The sequence below is a fragment of the Trichoderma ghanense genome, assembly GCF_004382785.1.
Source record: "Trichoderma ghanense strain CCMA-1212 chromosome Unknown scaffold_15, whole genome shotgun sequence".
NCBI classification, from domain to species: domain Eukaryota; kingdom Fungi; phylum Ascomycota; class Sordariomycetes; order Hypocreales; family Hypocreaceae; genus Trichoderma; species Trichoderma ghanense.
This window is the reverse complement of record NW_027395678.1, coordinates 18,574-39,365: the sequence shown is the minus strand read 5'-3', so window position 1 is coordinate 39,365 and position 20,792 is coordinate 18,574. Positions and strand designations below refer to the sequence as shown.

The following is a 20,792-nucleotide window of genomic DNA, read 5'->3' as shown; positions in this document are numbered from 1 at the left end:
AGTATCATTCAAATGTATGGCTGCGCATTCGAGAAGCTGGGGTTGGTATAGAGCCTAAGCAAAACACTAGTAGAAGCACCGTATCATGATTCCGGTCACCACTTGTAGCACCATTGTGAACTTCCCATTCTCGCGTCAGAAGACACATTCGTCTGTAGATATCTGACTGAGGGCCTTACGAACGTTGAGCACTAGTGTGAGGATATGTGGCTGATGTGCAGACAAGGAGACAACAGCTGCAGGGTATGCAGTTGCACAATTTCTTCAATTGCAAGGTTGTGAAGTAATCCGATGGGAGGATCTTGATAGCATATACGGCCATCAGGAAGATCTAAGGTGCTCTGGCTGAGCCATAAGACTTGGCAGTGTGTTATAAAGCGCTGGACTGCAATCCTTCTCCCCCAAGCTCTCGCCCCGTGAACGTATGCCAGCATACCCTACAGCTCCAGTGAATTGGCTCGGTACCTACAAGGCAACAAGGCAAATGCGAACCACGCACGGCTCGCAACCTGTGTTACTACCCGGTTCCCTCACCTCAACCCAGTAGCCAACAAGCATGACAATGTCCGGCGGGCAACTATAAATATCTGCCTGATCCCCATCCATCTCCTCTCGTTTCTCTGTTCTGTTCATCAGCCCTCACTGAGCATCGAACGCTGAGCCAGAATGTGGCAGCATCCCCTCCCTCGTCCCATCATGCCGAGTTGTGGCATCTACTGCAACGACAACGGCATCAAGTTTCTCCCCATCGTCTCTCTTGACGTCCACACTTCCATACTTGCGTCAAGCTCTCGCACAGTCCTCAAGCAGACGTTCGCAACCACCGGCCGCCTCCTCAAGAATGTGCGGTATGCCTTTCCTCTCTATGATGGCTCATCAGTCGTCGGATTTCAATGCACCGTCGGATCACGCATCATCAAGGGCGTCGTGAAAGAGCGGAACGAAGCCAAGCAGGCGTATGACGCCGCACTTGCACAGGGAAAGGCGGCAGGTCTGCTCGAGCAGTCGCTGGAGGCCTCCGATGTGTTCGTCACCTCTCTCGGCAACATCCCCCCGGGCTGCCAGAGCGTCGACGTGGAAGTCACGTACCTGGGAGAGCTGAAGCACGATGCCCAGGTGGACGGACTGCGCTTCACCATCCCCAACAGCTTGGCCCAGCGATATGGACAGCATTCCATCACCGGAAGTGACGCCCTCACCTTCCAGGGCGGAAAACACATCAAGATCACGGTCGACGTCGATATCTCTAGCGGCTCGGTCATCAAGAGCATCCAGTCGCCGTCACACCCAATTTCTGTCAACATTGGCACCCTCTCTACGGCCCCATCGGATACGCCATCCCTACAGAGAGCCCATGCTACTCTGGCCCAGGAGGCACTCGTGCTGGGCAATGACTTTGTCCTTCAGCTTGTCGCCACCGGTCTTGGTGACCCAATCGCAATTCTCGAAAACCATCCGACAATCCCAAACCAGAGAGCATTGATGACGACGCTCGTTCCCCGTTTTAACCTGCCGATGGAGATGGCCGAGATTGTCTTCGTGTGTGACAGAAGCGGTAGCATGGGGGAAGGAAACAAGATGGGCAACGTCATTGAAGCCCTGAACATCTTTCTCAAATCCTTGCCCGTTGGCGTCAGGTTCAACATTTGCAGCTTCGGGTCCGATTTTTCGTTCCTGTGGGAGCGGTCGATGACTTACGACCAGGCCACGTTGGACGCTGCCATACGCCACGTCGTGGACTTTGGGGCGGATCTTGGTGGTACGGAGATGTATGCCCCAATACGGGAGATATTCCAGCGGCGCTACAAAGACCTGAATCTCGAGGTGTTTCTGCTCACCGACGGAGAGATCTGGGACCAAGAAAGGCTGTTCCAGCTCATCAACACTCATGTTGCCGAAAGCAAAGGGGCCATCCGAATCTTCACATTGGGCGTGGGAAAGGACGCCAGCCATGCCTTGATTGAAGGCGTCGCGCGAGCGGGCAACGGCTTTGCCCAGGTAGTAGCAGAAAACGAAAAGATGGACAAGATGTTGGTGCGGATGCTCAAGGGAGCGCTTACTCCCCATATCACGGATTATTCTCTCGAAGTCAAGTATGGGGGCAGTGAGGCCGCCTCTGACGAAGAGACCGACGGCGATGAGTTTGTCGTCATCGAAAGGGTCATGGATGCAATGACCTTGGACATCTCTCCCTCATCCGAGACAGCAGCAGAGCCCGACCGAACCATCTCGCTGTTTGACCAGAGCGTCCAGGACTCGGACATGGAAATACCCACAGCTTCCAACTCTGTGAGCACGAAGCTCCTCCCTGTGCCTGTTCCACGATATCTCCAAGCGCCATTCCAGATACCATCGCTTCTCCCGTTCAGCCGTACAACTGTCTACGTCTTGCTTTCCGACGCAACGCCAGGGCGCCAGCCTAAGAGTGTCATCCTCAGGGGCTCCTCCGCCCACGGCCCAGTGGAGCTGGAGATTCCCGTCAGGACTCTTACCGAAAGCAGCACTACCATTCACCAGTTGGCGGCACGGAAGGCTGTTCGCGAGCTCGTGGACGGCCGCGGATGGATCTTCCACGTCAAAACCAAAGATGGCAAGCTTTTGCAAGAGCAGCTTGAGGGCCGGTTCAGTGACATGGTGAAGCGAGAAGCGGTCCGCCTGGGAACGCAATATCAGGTCAGCGGCAAGTGGTGCTCGTTCGTTGCAATCCAAAGGGCCGATGGGGATGACGTTGCCAACACGGGGCAGGAGAATGCAGAACCAGAGAAAGGCGACGACGACCATGGTGGCGGCGACGAAGAGGACATTTCATTTGACGACATCGTGCAACAACAAACCTCGGCCCACGTCTCCTCCCACCCAGTGGCTGGCAGGATGAGGAAGCGCAAGATGGTGCGATCTATCGAAGCGCTCGAGGATGAACCTCCATTCGCTCAGCAGTCGCCCATGTCACATGGGTCTCGTCTGCAGGGGATTCCAACTAATTACGCTGCCGGCATGCCCAGACGTCAAGGCATGCATATGCATGGTGCGTCGGCTTACCAGTCTCATGGTATGGCGGGACGCCCAATCGTACCTCCGCAAATGTCCATGCCATACAATGTTCAACTACAGATTATTGCTGCTCAGCAGATGATGCAGCACCAGCAGGCAGCAGCAGCCGCTGCAATGACTGGGATCAATGGGAACAATGACGCCCAGACGGCCAATCTTCGAGCATCTCTGGCTGCCCAGAGAGCCGCTGCGGCGCAACAAGCTGCGAGTGCGCAGCTCCATCAGCAATACCAGCAGCAACATCAGGCGATATATGAGCGATTTCAGCAGCAGAGGCAGCAAATGCAGCTGGGGTCCCCTTCGCTTCACACGAACCATCCGATGGGCGTGGCTCCTGATCAAGGATCCGCCTCATACTCGAATCCTAATGCCCTCTTTGGCAGCGCCAGCACCTCTCCCTCTCCCTTGTGCGTCCTCACGGCTCTGCAGACTTTTGTTGGCAGTTGGTACTGGGACTCGATGCTGGAAGCTGCTCTGGGAATCACGGCAGAGCTTGCCGCAGACAGGGTCCAGCTTCCTGGTGACCAGAGTACGCAGCGGACGGAGGTGCTGGCAACGCTCTGCGCCGTGGTGTTTGTGAAGAAGAAGCTGGCGTCTGAAAAGGAGTCCTGGGAGCTCCTCGTCAAGAAGGCAGAGGATTGGTTGCAGCAACAAATGGGGGCAGATCTTGTCGAGTGGGAGAAGAACGTGGAGGATAAGCTGTTTGCGGAATAAGGGAACTCGTTGGAGTAGAGACCCGAGAAGCAGGGGAAGCAGGGTATTTTCTTGTAATGTGTTTCAAGAAGTTTGCAAGGGAGAATGGTATCGAGGATGTGCTTACACATCTAGTACATGGATGCGGGTTTTCAGTGCTGTCTACTGCTCTATTCAGAGAATGAATGTAACGAATATTGGTGATTAATTCTGTTTTCTATCTTTTTCTATGTATGATTCATTCACAAAGAGAATCAACCCTTTGCTTTGTCAATGGCAAGCGCTCCTAGTCTGGCAAGTTCCTTTGAGAAGGCATCTAGAAACTTGAGGTGCGTCAATGCCGCCAATGTCAGCTTTCGTATAGGGATACCTCTGATAAGCGCAGGGGCGCTCCTGAGGATCTCGAGGTCTCCGGCGGTAGACTCGTCGAGAGGGTCGGAGAGAATGTTGGAGAAGAAGGCGAGGATGGCGGTGATGGGGTACTAGATGACGATCCTGAGGTGAAAGTGATATCAGTAGCTTTCCTCTTCAATGACGGACGGCAGCGTGAAGACGGAAAGAGAGAAAATGATTAGTACTAGAAGCAGTCGTCTGTTATGACGTGGAGAGCCATCCGCAAATATATCACCGTCGATCTGCAAGCATCAAGAGAAATGTTGAAGCTGGATTGAACACCTTCGTGGTAGTGGTCTGGTAAATGAGCCTTGCATCTCCTACTGTCTCGATGAACTATCGCAACAAAGTGATAGTATGCCAGCCGAATCATGGACGACTGCATGCTCACATCTGCGCTCTCGGGCGTCGTTTCACTAAACGTGAGAGTCGGACGGATATCCGGCGGGATGGACAAACGCCATTGCTCGATGGACTCGCCAAGAACGCGGATGCTCTCGAGGAGCTCGGATTGCGTCTTGCGGTGGGCCATGGGCGAATATAGGGCGTCGTATGCTCGGGACTTTAGCTGAGAGAGCTCGAGGTCCCAGGGATACATGGGGCAGTGTTGCTGCCGAGACTCGGGATGGAAGGGCTCTGGACGTGACGGCTTTGCATCAAGGAGTAGTCAGGGGGGAGTGTGAGATCACAGTGGAGGTCTAGGAGGCAAGAAGGCTGCCCAGTGCGGATACACAAGTCCTTATCGATGGCGTAGTAGGTCCAAAAGGGGTCGCGAAGATGATGAGCTGGATTGCTCTTGTCGTACAGTTGCGAGAGAGGCGGCGAGGCGTGGTTGGATGACGACGGCGAAAGAGAGCCTGATGCGGTGGCATAGTCGGGATTGGCGTGAGCATTGAGTGCGAATATGAGCCGTGTAGCAATAGAGATGAAGAGACCTGTAGACTGAAGGTCCCCTAGGAAGTAGTAGACTATGGCCTGTTGATAGAGCCCAAATCAAATTGTGAGCATCACGATACACTTTCAGTGCATCCCATTAAGAAGAAAATCGAGAATTATAGCGCAGAGGTAAAGGATAGACGAATCGGAAACACTGTTAAGGAATTGTAGAACATACCATTGTGACGAGCATTTGAAGCCCACCCCCCGTCATTTCTTGCGTAATATGGGGGATTGACGATGTAGCAGCTGCTACGTATGATTCGCACGCCATTGTTGTAATCGAGTCATCCTCAATCTTGAGAATGGTTATCAAGGCAAGGAACGAGTAGACACAGGCTCTAGCAGGAACCGTAGAAGAAGAACCGTGTGACTGGTAGGCCAAATCGAGAGTCCTGCCGAAAAGGCATCTGCTCGAGACGGGGAAGACGAGGCACGCAAACGAAGAGCAATAGATGTTGACATACCGCTCGACCGTCGCCCTCGGAGGAAGCTCACAGGGTTGCGTGTTGGTAACTGCTGTATCCGGATCTGGATACAGACGTCGAGGGTTGCGCCATTGGCGACCAAATGAGCAGAGCGTCTGGGGTGTCATGCAGCTTGCGGTCCGGGATTCGATCCACGCTCGTCCCCTTTCAGAGAAGAGTGGGATGTCTGTGGAAGATGTGGCATTGCGTAGATGGGAATGTGAGAAGGTCAAGTGTTCTGTCTGAGTGTCTGAAGAGAGATATCAGAAAGAGATTCGGACACATGTAGGTAGGCGATTAGGGCGAATAAGTGAAAACACCAAGGGAAGTGTGCAGGAGAAGAACCGACACTTCAAAGACGTAATGAGGCCGGAACTGAAATGCAAAGAAAAGAGAATTGAGAGCCTACCAGAACCGTGCTGGGATAGCCGCTGAACCAAGATGGCCTCCATTCGACTGATGGAATCCGGCTGGGAGACCTTGTGGCCTGGGCTTTTCGTCAAAAATCAGTGAACAGGGCTATGCCAAGCAGCAAATCTACCCGAGTGTCCTGCAGGATTTGGGTACGAATATGTACAAAGAGACACAATGGGAACAACCTCACCTCTTAGTGCTCCTCTTCCTGTCGGTATTTGCCACTAATCGATGGTATGTGCAGGCTAGATCGTGGTGTCTGCACCAGTTGCATTGCGGAACATCAGCATCGCACTGGATCTGTTGGGGCAACCAGTCAGTTGGTTTCCTGGATCAGTTCTCTTCGTAGGCTCTGAGCCCAAGATCATGTCAATTGGACCATCTGGAGATGCAAATCAAGTGGTGAAATCACACCTTTCTCCGCGAGCACGAGTCACACGCCTTCGCTCGGCGTCCCCTGTTGGAGCTGCGAGGCGATTCAGCCGCCATTGCTTGCTTGCGATTCGACGACCTTTTACCCGTAGGCCACGTTGAAACCAAACTTCCGGGGATCGAATTGCACAAGGAGAGTAAAAGTAGTCTGTCTGAATTGGCGAGAGCAAGAGACTGAAGATGAGGAAGTGAGAAGGCGCAGAATCTGGGGAAGCCGGGGACATAAGCCGCTGAGTCAGCGGAATTCGAGCCAGCCCCCGACTTGCCCCTGGCCAGCACCGATCCAGTCTATCCATGGTCGAATGAGGAGAAGGAGAGGATACAAACTGAAATCTTCAAGACGAAAAATACTGCGCTGTGACGATCTTGTTAGCGACCAGACAAATGGTTGTTCTTCAGGAGAGCGTTCTTGCATCTCGAGTCTCGCAAGAAACCCCACATGGGCGCCAATACGTCACCGTCCTCGTTCTTCTACCAGGTTCAATCTTTATTCAGAAAAAGTATCAAACATCAATATCGTGAAATCAACTACTGTTGACCGAATTTTATTCAGATACCTTATTCTTCGTTAGCACCTCCTTTGCCGACAATCGCACCAACCATTCTGTTACTGCCCCTGTCCTGCCGACGCCAATCCCACCCGCCTGCTGGAAGACACGCTTGAAAGCAGAATGCGATCGGTTCGCCACTCTGGCTATTGAAATGCCTCCCAAACGACTCTCTGAAGAAAGAATTTGCGACCAGTGGTCTGTGATCTCTGGTCGGGATTGTCTTTCTACGAGTATGACCACGTTTCTCCCGGCCAGTCAACGCTCACCACCGAGAACGTCCATCTCCCGATTCCATCTTGGCCATCAGCTCCTCCTTGTGCTCCCGGACAAAGTCGTCCCAACTCTTCAACGACAGGTTGGGAATCTAAAGCGAACTTTCGTCAGTATCACGCGGCGGCTACATATGTCCAGGCAAGTAAACGCTCACCTCCCTAGCATGAACAAAGTCATGGCTCGCATACACGTTGCCAAAATACTCAAACATCAGAAGCTGTTCCGCAAAGTCCAGAGAAATCTCAGGAGTCAGGCCAGCTACCTCCAACCCTTTTTGAAACTGCTCCGGGGTTGACTTCTTGTATTCGAACGGCAGTCCAAATTCTAACCGTGTCATTGTCAGCTCTCACGATGCCTCACCGAACGATAACCCACGACACCAAAACGCCGAAACGTACCGCTTCCAAGCTTTGCCAGCTTTCCGCCTTCCGACAGTCCCTGAGCCCAGAATGCGATTGTCTTCTCGAAGTAGGTCGCCTTGTCCTCTACAACAGCCCGAACAAGCTTCCCAGTGTCGGCAATGGCGACGTTTGGCAGTATCGTGTAGGGACTGAGGGTAAACTCGCGCACAAGCGTTCCCGAAATCTGGGACCATCCAAAATAGTAGCTTCACTCCATTTCCTATACTCCGAGAATTCAAAAAAGGTTACCTGACGGGGCAAACACCGTTTGGGATCAGTCAGACAATACTCGAAATAATTGGGAAAGAGAATCGTCGTCGTCTTCTTCCACAGCTCAGGCTTCTGCGTCTTGATGTACTCCGTCACATCCGTCTTGCTCTTCCACTGGTGCACATGATACAATCTCCTCGAGAGCGCTCCATCGGATCAGGGAGAGCGCTCCAAACAAAGTGCTCCAACGTGGGAATCCTCGCAGCGGCATCGGCCAGGGCCTTGCCTTGAGCGACTTCCACGACTTTGGATCTCGAAGGCCAGAAGTCCGTCAGGGCGAGGACGATGTCCGCCCCAGCAAAGACATTTTCCAGAGCTTCGTGGCCAGAATCGAGGTCCGCGGCTTGGACGTTGACTCCTTTTACGGAGAGAGCCAGGGCGGCCGGCTTGGAGACATCGCGGGTGAGGCCTCTGACAGGATACTCGTTGGGATATTCGAGGAACTCTTCGACAACGGATCCCCCCTTTTTGTACCAAGTTAGAGATTACATCGGCAGAAGATATGAAAAATTGGAGTACAGACCTGGAGGCCGGTAGCTCCAACCACGACAACTGTTTTGGGAGCCATGTTCTGAATTCTTGCTTCTCAGTGTTTATTGCATGAGCGTATCCCAAGCTGCCGATCCATGAGATGGATAGGATGGCGTCTTTATATACCCCATACCATCCCCGGCCGGCCCGTTATTGCTTCAGCAATCGTTTCAACTTATCAGGTCAGCGGAGAACGTACATCTTCGCTTTACCGAAGGCTCATTGTCCGGGCCACTCTCTTGATCCACATCCTCCGGACATGCCTTATCCATCCCTAGCCCCAGGAAGGGGGATTGACAGAGCGTATCCGATCTTTGTATCACGACCCCTGGGGTGAAATCGGCCTCCCCAAGTGCTAGCTGCAGATCTCTGGCTCTGCCCATTTATGCCCATCTTCTTCATTAACCGCTCGCCATACGGAGCACCGGCCTTGGCTGAGAGACTGAGAGCCTGGAAACGTCGGAATGCAAGGAAGTTTCGTTTGACACTGTATCTTGCCGGATTGGCCTCGGAGCTGAGCATTGTGCGGTCGGACGAGGTGTTTGGCTGCCAGAGTGGCCTCGATGCCTGGCCTAACGTCCATATGGTTCGACGACTTCCTATCCTGCGTACGAGGAGGGCATACATACCTCTGCTGGCATTAGTGATGAGAACGCTGGATTGAGTCATGACGATCCGACTGATGCGCTATGAATAGTCAAGGCACGCCTTTGGTTAGGAGCAATATCCTATCAACCGCGTTTCCACATCGCTCTCAAACTTCCATCTTGCCCTCGTTCCCCTTATTCGCGATTACTAAGCGGCAAGGTTGGTCTGTCCTGACTCTCGTGGAAGCTTGTTCGATTGACTTTGGAGTTGTCTCAATGCCGATGTCCACTGACGGTCCGATGGTCTCTGCTGTTAAGATGAATGGAGTCTTCGAATATGCGATATGTCACGCAAACGGGGCCTAGTGTTTGAGGCAACGACCAGCATATGTAGACTAATATGATTAGTTCATCTACATTACTATTTGGACCGTCCCACCACAGATGCAGGTAACGAGGAGATGATGAAACATGACAGTTGATTGAAGACATGTAAACAGTGTGCTCAGGCATAGTAGTTCTGAGCTTGCTTGCAGAAGTGCAACCAGACTCCAATGTTTGCCATCCAGAAATTTGACGATAAAGCTATTGCGAGGAGATGACGGCCAAGAGGTCGATAGTGAGAACTGCGGAGAAGACAAGCATCCACGATGGAGAAACCCCTTCTTAGGTCCATCCAGTGCCGGTGACACAAAGATAGGAGAACGATATAGCGGACGCAAAAGACAGAACTCGCAGACTGAGGCCTCAATAGACGGTAGGAAATGATCTGGCCAGCTGGCTGGGGACTTTTGTAGCCCCCTGACCAGCCGGCCAACATCTGTCAAAGGCTTTGCTGACTTGACGGTTGCAACACGGTCAAGGCCATTGGTGTGATGGCTGCAGATGTGGATAGAGACGAGACACAGTCTCTGATAATGGTCAACCCACCCCAGTCATCCACTCCCACCCATCCCCTCTCCCCCGATTTATCCATTCCCAGCCATCGCCCCTCTCCATCCATATCCTCTGCACCCGTCACCCTCCTCTTCCATGCTGGGAGGGAGACTGAATCCTCCTCGGCGCCAAGCCGCCTCCCTGCCCTCAGCCGGCCGCTCACCTTCTGTGCAAGCTCGAGGCTTTCGACAGCTGACGAGCCTCGGCGTCAAAACGCCTCCTGCTACATCAGGTGCGTCCTCAATCACTCGAGCTTCCCAAAAGGCCGCCGCTTCCTCCAAACCCTCCAATTTCTCCATCTCCTCCCCACAACGCCGCGGAAACTAATTGAGCTCGACAACTGATGAGCCTCGGCGTCGATACACCTCCTGCTACATCAAATGCGTCATCACTCAAAAAAGCTCTGCGAACAGCTCCAACTGTGCCCAAGCACCCCAAGGTAGGCGGTATGCAGGAAAAAGGGGAAGGCCTCCAACCGGCCAGCTGAGGCCTCAATAGACCTCCCGCCGAACCGAGCATCCATATTCCCTGATTGGCACATGATTTAGCAAGATGTAATGACTTCGTTTCATGGCCCTAACTTACCGAGATTCCGTAGGCGACATCGTCAACAGCTCCCAACCCGCGGCTTCCCTCGGCAATTGATGGGCCTCGGCGTCATTACACCTCCTGCCGCACCGGTTGCGTCATCAAGAAGCTATGGATCAGACGCGGACATCAACCAGACGCCGAGATGGGGGTGCCGTCTCGTTATCACAGCCATCTCAGCAACTAAAGGGCCTCGGCGTCAATACGCCTCCTGCCACAGCAAATGCGTCCTCGATAGCCACCAATGGCGGGACTGTTGTGTCATCTTACAAAGACAATCCGGGCTATCTGTGATAGAGAACGGTGGCGAGAGGGAAGACGACGACGTCTCTGGATATACGAAGACCTAGCACGGCATCAGTATTGCTTACAGCCAAAAGAACGCCAGAGAATGACGGAGTTGGACTATCCATCACTTACCCGACAATGTCGATGGGCTAGAGCCTCAATAGACTCCTCACCACTATAGCCAGCAAAATACCAGCGGTTTGCCCAATGGCCCGAGGAAGAGACAGCACGAAACAGGAGTGTGATTAAACCGTCACGGACCATAAGTTTGACAACCTCTCAACGCTCGACGATCAGAGATCGCTGACTGGTGCGAGAAACTCTTGAGCGACTAAGGGAGTTTTGGCGGCGATGCGTCTCTTGATAGATCAGAAGAAACATCATCGTATTCTGTTCCAACGTGTCTGGAATGGAAGTTAGCAAACGTTATGAAGTAGAGACGTGAAGTGTCGAAAGAATATGGGCATACCTTTCGCCTCAGACGGCTATGGACCTGGGGCAAGGTAGGCGGTTTGGCACGAACGCGTTGGAGAAGAGATGGTAGCAACAGCGGTGGCATTACTGTTTGGATCTGCTTGAAGACGTAGGCCAGTGACTTGTAGATTGAACCGTGGAATAAAGTGGCTATTGTTGGTTTGATGTGTTGGCTGCCGTGAGGCAGAGACGACTGCGGTCGACGGAGGAGGATAAGGAGTGGAGTAAAGTGAGATGAAGAGGATGAAAGGTGGGAGATGCAAAAGGGAGAAGAAGTGGAAGAAAGTGGAAGAACCAGCGACAGGCCTTAGAGGAAGTGCCCGTTTACGCTCACCCCCCTTTGGACCCACGTGATTGCCCTCGATGCTCCCAATCAGAGCTTCAAGCGCCAGCCGTTGCCAGGAGGCAGCAGCTCTTTCTCACTGGAAGAGATACTGATGACGCGTCTGAATGCCTCTGGAAGGTGAGAGATGGGCTGCAGACGCGTCTTCTTGCTTGGGGAAAGCTCTGCAGTAACGTGGCCCTCGCTGGATGCCTAAACCCAAGCGGCCTGCACTTGTCGGGCCACCGCCTTGCAACTCCCTCGATCGGGTACGGGGAACCAAGGTGAGGATATTAGGCATCTGTCCTTTCTCTCTCTTGTTTCAGTCTTCGTTCACGGAGGAGCCGTGGGACGAGGAGGTAATCCAGCAGTCACAGACTCTCTAGTAGGGAGGCAATCTCTAGCATTGGCGGATCATTACTACGAAGCCCTGCAGCCTTTACTGCGCTCTTAGATAGGAGAACCATTGTTGGAGCCCGGAAGTCGACAAATCTTGTCCCATAATCGCCTGCAGGTGGCGAAAGCTGGCTTCACGAGAAACGCATGCCTTCCTCTTTGCTGCAGTCCGAATGTATATCTCTAACTGTCCGTCTAGCGCATCCTTATTTACATTCTCCTAGTCAAACAAAGGCTGAAGTTGGTCGAGTCGAGGCACCAGAACAATACAAACAATGCCAGCTGTCGTTACCTCATTATTTCGGAAAGCAAGCAGGCAAAGCTCGACCACCAGATCACTCAATCCCCCCTCTGAGGCCGAGCATCTCGCACCATCGCACACTGAACATACGTCCCCTCCAAGAACGTATCACTCTGCACAACTCTGAACCCATATCTCTCGTAGATCGGCTGTCCCTTGGGAGACGCATCCAGGAAACATTCCACCTTGTCCTCATCAGCCTTGTCCACCCCGTACTTGAGCATCAAGCTCGCCGCCCCCTTGCCCTGATACCGTGGCTTGACGGCCAGCAGCTCAAGATACCAGTGCGGCCTCTCGCCCATAGCCTCGTAATGCATGTCACTGAGCCTGCCGAAGAAGAAGGCTGAGAACCCCTGGTCGCCCTCGCTGGGCCACTGGTCAACTGCAGGGACTGGCTCGGGAGAAGCCCTGGGAGCGATCCATTTCGCAAAGCTAACAAAGGCTTTGGGGCTGGCGGTGTCGTCCCAGACAGAAAGGAATTGGTTGTTCTTGTCACGGATCTCAGCTGTAAGAGCTTGAGTCCAAAAGTAGTGGGCCGACTGCGTCCCTTTGGGAGCAAAACGCTGATGGATCGGATCTTGCGAGAAGGCCTCAAAGTATGTTTCCACCATCAGTGGCACGTCCTCGGGGCTGCTGGGTACCATTTTGAGCGGCATACTGTCGGTAGGCTCACAATCGGCTCGAAGTTTGTGGTTGATGGGTTTGTGAGGGGCTCCAGCGGTTGTGAACTGGGGTTCTGGACAGGTGGACAGCTTGTCAGCTGAGTACGGAATTGGATAATAGCCCGTTCGATAGCATCTCCGCCCTCTCGCACATTGCTGCCCCATCATTCCCATTCTGGTTCCAGGGCGAGGAAATGCAAAGAAAGAACAAGGCGATATGTCGGAAGTTGGCCATAAAGATGGTCCCAAAGTCCGGAAATCGAGAGAGAGCTTCCGGTTCTGTGGCCGTCGATGAACACAGCAACCAACGACGATGGGCCTTTTTTTTTTTTTTTTTGGAGAGACACGGCTTCGGAACAGAAAACCCAACGGCCGACTTTCGCTCAGCTGTCAACAAGAATGTTCCTCTACAAGGGTGGCTTCATCTGAGCATTCCAAGTCCGAGTTCGGCAAACCACGACCCAACCGTAATGGAAGTATAGATGAAGTAATTTTGATTCGGCAGAGCTACTACTATCGCGAATAATAACATGGACCATCCTTGGCAACAGAGTAAGCCCGCCGTTGTCCGTCCACAACCAAAAGAGATCAAACAAAACCTCGTCGATGATCTTGACAACCTCCCGCCAACAATGCACCCCAACACAAGTTGTCAACCACATTGCCCCCCCCCCCGGGCTGACGTGTCAACGTTCGAGCAATGGACTTGATCCAGCGCCGGTTCTTGAAAAGGAATCGTTGGTCTCAAGCCGTGGAAATCCCATATGTCCTTTTGGACATGACTAGTTCCGAAGGGAGAGCTTCGTCGCGCGACTGACGCAGTTTCCCACGCTGGTCGCTCCTCGGCGTGCTTTGCGTAAGACTTTACCGTGCACAAGAGGCTGGTGGTCGCACGCCGTGAAAATCCCAGATATCTTGTCGGGCGTCACTGGTCCCGAATGGCGAGTTTCGCCTCGCTGTCGAGGCAGTTTTCGTAAGACTTTACCGTGCACATAGGCTGGTGGTAACGTCCGGCTGGCTAGCTGGGGCCTCAATAGACCCCCGGCTCGCCAGCCGTCGGTAATACCCTCGCTCGGCCATGGGTGGTGAACACATCCACTCGATAGGCCTCGACCTCAATAGATCTCCTGCCGAATCAAGCCTTGAGAGTGTTGGTAGAGTAGGCAACAGAGGTAGTAGAAGTCGGAGTGACCAGAGAGCAAGAGTTGCAGTGGTGGAGGTTGGAGAATCTCTTGATGAGCCTGGACGCTGTTGAAAGGTGATAACATGGCTGACGGGATCTTCGACGAAGCTTGCGTTGAGGCTCATTGACGTTGGTCGGACTGGGCGCCAGCGACATGCTTGTTGGATGCTTGAATGCGTGTGACGCTGGCTGACATGGTCAGGATCCAGTTCATCTTCCACAGCATCAAAGAAGTCCAGGCAAGCAAAGGCTGAAGGCTTGAACTGGTCTCTAGGTCAAGAGTCAGATGCAAGAACAAGAAAATATCATGCGTGACATGGTCAAACAACTCACTGAGATTGCGTATGCCTCGCGCTGGAGAAAAGGTCGGGCAAGAGAAACACGTTTATCGAGAGAAACAGAAAAGAGGTTCTCAGACGCCGTCCAGAGCATTGAAGTCGTCAAAGCGGGCCAGAGCCAAAGGTCTTGAAGACTGGTTCCTGTTTCGAAGAGTCAGAGACACGAAATGGACTTGGTCAGATACAACGACATGAGGAAGATGGCTCATGACTCACTGAAATAGGCGTTGCTTGATCAGGGGTAGAAGAAGTGCCGGCTGTTCACGTGAAAGCACGGGCCGGGAGAGAGAACGCGTCCGGCGAGAGAAACAGAAGAGAGTGTCTTGGCGGATGCCACCAGGCGAGAGTATCTGACGCAAGGCGTAGAACGGGCATCTCCGGCAAGACGGGCAATAAGAGACTGTCTGCTGATGGGACAGAAGATGGCATCTCAAGGCATGGGAGAAAAGGACGGGCGAGAGAATGAAGAAGAAGAGGAGGAGGAGGAGGAGGAGGAGGAGAAGAAGTAGGAGACGAGAGAGGCGGAGGGGAACTTGAGGCAGATGAGCAGAGGCCACCCTTCCTCTCCAACGCTAGACTTTCCTGACCGCTCTACTGTCGCCCTGGCAGCTGCTCGGAGAGCAGGCACGCCTCTCTCCGCGATAGAACGGATGTGTCACGCTCCAGTGAATGGGGAGGAGACTGCCCCAGACCGCCGAGCTCGTATTCTTATTGCGTGCTTGCTCATTCGCCGGCTGCTCGCTTATTGACACCTGCCTGCCTATTGCCTACGTAATTGAGCAAGTTCTCGATGTCAAGAGCGGTGAAAGGGCTTGAATCAGAGGAAGGCGAGGTGATTTTATTGGGGCTTGCATCATCTGGTGCGGGTTGTTGATGAGGAGTTCCGTTTGTGAAGGTGCAACGTGAGGATTGTGAGTGCCATTGTGGCTCATATTGTGTCTTTGTACGGCACGGGGTGTTGGGAGCGTGATGGTTGCAGTGGTGAGCGAGTGGCGTCGTGACAGATGGCTTGCGGTCCAGGGGGGCGAAGTGGCTTTTATCGGGCTTCGATGCAATATGCACAGCAATGACAATACTTTTTATTGCTGATGGAGATTTTCAATCATATTTGCTCCTGTCAATACTGTCCAGGCCATGGTAATTGTGCTGTATCTGTGACTGTGTTGTAGTTCCAAACATCACCGCTCGCTCAGTGGGTGGGATGTTGTAGATGTCGACTACTCACGGAGTCGGTCGATCGCACCATAAGTACCAGCATTGAAACAGATTTAATAACAACTTGAAGTTTTTTTTCTCTTCAATTACTCAATTGAGAATGCCTTGGTCCACTATCATTCCGCCATGTCAGGAAAAGCACGAGTGTCGACCAACCCCTGGACGTCGGTATCATTTGTATCGTTTCTCCATCTTTCAGCTAATCCCATCATCACTGACTATTCTAAGCCTTTGGGAACCACATAATCTTTGGTTCAAAACCAGGCAGCTTCATATACTCTTCTTCAGTCAAATGCCTTCCGTCCTGAAGATCCGTCACGACAATCTGCACTTGCTTCTCCGCAGCCAATCGGTCCGCAAATCTTTCGGCGTTCAAGATCCTCGATGCCGCAGGTTTACGGCACCGACCGGGATTCTGCAGTCCAGCTCCTGCTCTCCCAGGTCCCATCCCCAGGCGAGTGATTTGGCCAACAAAGTCTGGGTTTTCAACAACATCCGGGGCCAAGGACTGTGCGTTGGGGGCGAAAACGTCAATACGGTAACTCGAGGCCGTGCAACCGACGTCAGTAAACACCACGAAAGGAATCTTGACAACAGGTTTGGCACCGTTGGTTTCAGATATTGTGCTGTCGCATTTCGCGCTGGCTTCGACCCCCTTTGGTATGTGCACGGCACGGCCACCAGAGGGGCGCAAATTGCGCACTCCGCGTTCGACAATGGACGGCGGCCTGTAAACGTCTGGGCTGACGGACATTCCATACATGTATCCCAGCGCTCGTGTATCCTTTGCCATGTCCCCGATCGTCGTGTATATCCAGCGACGCGGATCGTCGTAGCTGCGATTCGTGCCATTGTCGATGAAGGGCTGGAGAGGGAAGTTTGAGGTGAAGTGGTTCTCGGGATGGGATTCGATAAACATGCCCGCCAGTCGATCCATGTTAGCGTGGTAGGACAGGAAGATGGGGTCGAACGCCGTGTACGTGTTGTCAGCCTGCGGAAAGCACATCAGTAAAATGACAAGGATTTGCGTCTCGGAAGGAGAGTTGTAGCTACCATGTCAGGCCCTATCCAGCCGTGAAAGTTGTCGTGAACTTGCTCGAATAGTCCGTCAAAGTCGAAGCGATGGGGATACCATTTATCGGGCTGGTTCTCCGAGAAGGTCTGGATATTGGCCCAGGGGATGCCAAAGTGCTCCTCGGTTTCCGACGAGGTATAGGTAGACTGTTTCAACGCGCTCGTGATCTGCTCATGATACAGCTTCATCATGCAGATCTTGTTGGCCCATTTGGCTGAGGACGGTCCCTCAGCCAGGATCTTGTCTCGAGTCACATACTGACTTGTTCCATCGGCAGATTTTCCGTCCAGGGACAGGGCATACTTGAGGGGATTGGGACGAATGCTGCCGTCTTTGGGGTGGACGTAGGTCTCTTCAAAGAAGCATGGTGGGATTCCTGCATGAGGGGAGTCGGGATCGGCAGAGGCAACAGAATAGCCGTTCCAGTAGGGGATTGGAAAGTCAATGAGCTGCTCCACGTAACGGAGGAAGGCTCTGTGCCACAGAAAGGTGGCCTCTTGGTAGTGCAAACACCATTCAGCATCTACAATATGTCGTCAGTAAGTGTTCTCTGGAGATATCGGAAGCCATACTCACGCAATAGTCCAAGTTCCTGCCACCTCGAACCTAGCACGCCCACCTTGAGAACGTCGTCCAGCTTGGCCTGATACTCGGCGAGCCTAGCCCTCGAGAGGCTCATGATGTCTTCTCTGACTTTGTACGTCTTTCGCGGCTCCACAGGCTTGGGAATGATCACCTTGGGTACCGTGATATGGAATTTGGTCTTTGGAAAGCCCCCGTTCGCCCAGTTTCGTAGCACCTCGAGTGCGCTCTCCGGCCAGTAGTCTTGGGGATCGTTGGTGATTGGCATCGACTCCGATCTGAGATGGCGATAGATGCTGACGACTCTCTGCTTCACATCGTCGTAGGAATCTAGGCTCCAGTGGTTGGCGCCCCAATACTTCATGGCCTTGATCCAGCTCGCTCCTTTCTTGGCTGGGTCGCCTTTGACCCAGTTGGGAGACGTAATGAGAGGAAGAACGTCGTCCTCCCAGGTTGGCGTGTATGGTTCATTTGCGGGAGTTGAATCAGTGGAACCATTTGTCATCTCTCTAGAAGCCAGATAGGGGCAGCCTTGCGACCCCGTCGCTTTGGTGCTGATTTGTCTCGAGGTTGCAAGATTTTGGCAGCGAAGAGCAAGCCTTGCTGGCTTGGGGAGTGCTTGCAAGCCCAGTGGTCCTTGAGAGGATCCTGCATCAGCCTTGGGAAGCACTTTCGGGTCTACGCCACCCAGGGCATCTGTCCATTCCTTGAGAAACGTCTGCCCACGCTCTGGCATGGGCACAACTTTGCCCTTTGCAGTCATTTCCAGTAAAGGCGTTGTGAATGGCATCTTGGTCGCGTAAGGCATGGTGTACCCGAACTCGTCGAGAGGCAGGGGACGGTAGATTCGCCTGCGAGACTCTGCCAGCGAAAGATAGTCGTACAGGGCCTTTCTGGGCTCCGTACTCATCCGCGCTTTGACTGCGTCGAAGTAGTCGCTGATGCTCTTTTGATGGTCTTGCAGAGTGCAGTCAATCAATTGAAGGAAGCGGTGCTCCGGAGTGCCATCGATTTTCGCCCACGCAGAGTTTTTGACATTCTCGACAAACCGAGCATCGAGGTCGTATGCATTGCCGTCAAATGTCGCGTTTTGCGGCACGTACTGCATCAGGCGGCCCCTCTTCCAGGAGTAGATGGGGTTCCAAAAGTCGACCATGATGACGGCGTTGAACGTCTTGCTAGAGAACAGCCCGATGAACGAAGCCGGAGTAATCGCCGCGTGATCAGTTGTTGGGACAATCTTCTTGAGTGTCTGCATTCTCTGGACTCCATGGGCATCTTCAAATGATGCATGGAGCATATTGAAGGGGGTCTCTCCTTCGCCGACCAAGACCTTCTTGAAGTATACGTCTTCGTAAGAGACGCCGGTTTCTGTCCGCTTGTCGCCTCCGAGGGACTGCCAGGGGAGCTGGATATCGGGGGTGTAATCTTTAGGGTCAATTTCCTGAAGCAAACAGAGCCCGAGGTCGTCGACGGCTTGGTGGTAGACTTCATCAGAAAAGGAGACGCCGAGTCGTCGAGGTGGCTATTGCCGAGCAAGTGTTAAGGCAGAAAACCAATGGCAATATTGGAAGGTGATTTTGCGGTAGAACGTACCAAAAGTGTGGAGAAGTTTGTCAGGCTCAAAAGCTCTTGATCATAGAAGTGATTATCGGGTATGACCCAGACACCTTTGGGCTTTGGGACGTTCATGACCAAAGCATCAGAGACCATGGATGGCGGCGGCTTGAGGTTGGGCTTGAGCGCTGCCCCTTCCATGTTGATCGTCGTCGTCAGGAACAGGTGCGAAACCCATCGCGGGATATTTTTGGGGTTCTTGAGCAGCTTGGAAGCAGAGTCGAAAAAGTCATTCTTCCTTCGAATCAGAAACCAGTTGACAATGCCATTCTTGATGGCGGTCTCTAGCTCTTCGGGATTGTGATCAACGGCTGAAAACACGCTCTGGCCGTCCTCGGTGATGTAAGGAAGCTTCTTGTACATCTCTTTGATGTCACTGGGAATGCAGGCTTCGAAGTTGACTGGAGCGCCACCAAGCCAATGCAGCCAAGGCCTAATGGTACATAATGTGAGAGTTGGGAATAAGATAGGGTGTCATGGTGGAGGAAATGGACCACTTACGTATGGAGTTCTTTCATGATGCAGGCTCCGTTGACATGTCCGTTGAACGGCCCGAGATACTCGGCAGGCCCAAAGGCGTCCATGGACTCTCCAAAGTATGTCCAAGACTGATTGCTTCTGTCATTGTTGGGGAAATCACTCTGGCTTCACGTTAGAAGAGGCATGCAAATTCAATGTTGTTTGGGATGGACAGACCTGGTAGAATCGGAATGTGAGGCCGTCCCAAGCAGCCACTTGGAGGAACGACTTGGCTCGAGATGACTGCAGGGGATCCCTTCCTCCGACGATGCACAACGTCCACTCGGAGGTTGACGAGCTGAATGAATCTTTGTCAACTAATGTGATGAGTGTCACAAGTCGAAGATGCGGGTTGAACCATGTGGCATCCGGATTCTTGCTGAGATCAAAGAAGCTTCCGTCGGCCACCATGAAAGTCTTGATGCAATACAGGGGCTGATCTCCGGTGCTCTCGTCTTATCAATGTTAATGAGGCATAACCATGACAGTGTAGCAGAGACTTACTCCAAAAGTGCATCACCAGCGAGTCAAAGGACTGGCACAAAGCATTGTCGCCCTGTTGCAGCCACTTGCCAAAGAAGTCCTTAAAGTTTGCTTTCAGAAAGGCTTGATCAGCCTCATGGTCTTTGTCCGAGCGCCCGTCACGGGTGAATTCTCTCCAGTAAAATGTCGGTGCCATTGTGTATGTAATGTTTGTTTCAGTTAATGGCAGACGTCTTCATCTCAACAACAGTATGTCGTCGTCTCTACTTATAGAGGGACAAGTCTTTCGACTTGACAGCCTGATGTTCTCTCTCAACGATCCATTGCCGTGAAGCCGCACAACAATGACTGACAGGTTCCCGACACATGATGCGCAGAGTCAATAGTCGACATAATTGGGTCAATGTGGCTGGCTGAGTTTCAATGCATGACCATTTCGAGACCTGGTCTGGATGTTGAGCTGTGGTTCGCTTGGAGGAGCTGGAGGCAGTGAAGCTCGGGCAAGGCGCAGACGAGGCGGAATGCTTCGAAACAAGTCGCCGTGATAGGACGTGACGGTGGTGACAGCGAGGCTAGAGTGAGCCCGACTGGAGCTATTGTACTCACTATTGCCTCGGCCCTCCGTTCCCGCAGTCTGCAGGGGAAGGACGCAGCTGGACGGTTTGGTCCCAAGACACGGCCCGTAGTGCAATTGTGCTCGGCCCGTCCGTTTGGTCGGGTCTAGCCGCCGCGTGCTGGGCGGTCCACTTGGAGGCAAGGGTTTTGGAAAGGCTCCAGAGCTTGGGGCATTCGGCTAGATGATCTGGAAAACGGA

At 52.9% G+C, this 20,792-nt stretch overlaps 6 protein-coding genes across 6 annotated transcripts; 1 reads left to right on the top strand and 5 right to left on the bottom strand.

Annotated features, from left to right (window-relative positions):
• Window positions 1-666: 666 nt before the first annotated feature.
• On the top strand, window positions 667-3,765 carry CCMA1212_009088 (von Willebrand factor A domain-containing protein 5A; the record flags this gene model as incomplete). Its single annotated transcript, XM_073706189.1, has 1 exon — window positions 667-3,765. The coding sequence occupies one exon, from the start codon at window positions 667-669 to the stop codon at window positions 3,763-3,765; it is 3,099 nt and encodes a 1,032-aa protein (XP_073555246.1).
• Window positions 3,766-3,998: 233 nt separating this feature from the next.
• On the bottom strand, window positions 3,999-6,465 carry CCMA1212_009087 (uncharacterized protein; the record flags this gene model as incomplete). The annotated part of the gene is given in 7 exon segments (XM_073706188.1): window positions 3,999-4,226; window positions 4,346-4,773; window positions 4,785-5,112; window positions 5,252-5,782; window positions 5,861-6,032; window positions 6,145-6,254; window positions 6,369-6,465. The coding sequence occupies 7 exon segments, from the start codon at window positions 6,441-6,443 to the stop codon at window positions 3,999-4,001; spliced, it is 1,872 nt and encodes a 623-aa protein (XP_073555237.1). The 5' UTR covers window positions 6,444-6,465.
• Window positions 6,466-7,199: 734 nt separating this feature from the next.
• On the bottom strand, window positions 7,200-8,449 carry CCMA1212_009086 (NmrA-like family domain-containing protein 1; the record flags this gene model as incomplete). The annotated part of the gene is made up of 6 exons (XM_073706187.1): window positions 7,200-7,301; window positions 7,365-7,534; window positions 7,609-7,795; window positions 7,861-7,995; window positions 8,058-8,345; window positions 8,405-8,449. The coding sequence occupies 6 exons, from the start codon at window positions 8,447-8,449 to the stop codon at window positions 7,200-7,202; spliced, it is 927 nt and encodes a 308-aa protein (XP_073555238.1).
• A 227-nt stretch (window positions 8,450-8,676) lies between these two features.
• CCMA1212_009085 (uncharacterized protein) lies at window positions 8,677-9,081 on the bottom strand (the record flags this gene model as incomplete). Its single annotated transcript, XM_073706186.1, has 1 exon — window positions 8,677-9,081. One exon carries the CDS (start codon window positions 9,079-9,081, stop codon window positions 8,677-8,679), a length of 405 nt encoding a protein of 134 aa, XP_073555239.1.
• A 3,261-nt stretch (window positions 9,082-12,342) lies between these two features.
• On the bottom strand, window positions 12,343-12,948 carry CCMA1212_009084 (uncharacterized protein; the record flags this gene model as incomplete). Its single annotated transcript, XM_073706185.1, has 1 exon — window positions 12,343-12,948. One exon carries the CDS (start codon window positions 12,946-12,948, stop codon window positions 12,343-12,345), a length of 606 nt encoding a protein of 201 aa, XP_073555240.1.
• A 2,977-nt stretch (window positions 12,949-15,925) lies between these two features.
• On the bottom strand, window positions 15,926-20,174 carry CCMA1212_009083 (uncharacterized protein; the record flags this gene model as incomplete). The annotated part of the gene is made up of 7 exons (XM_073706184.1): window positions 15,926-16,693; window positions 16,756-17,300; window positions 17,354-18,884; window positions 18,956-19,409; window positions 19,478-19,617; window positions 19,673-19,950; window positions 20,000-20,174. The coding sequence occupies 7 exons, from the start codon at window positions 20,172-20,174 to the stop codon at window positions 15,926-15,928; spliced, it is 3,891 nt and encodes a 1,296-aa protein (XP_073555241.1).
• Window positions 20,175-20,792: the final 618 nt, after the last annotated feature.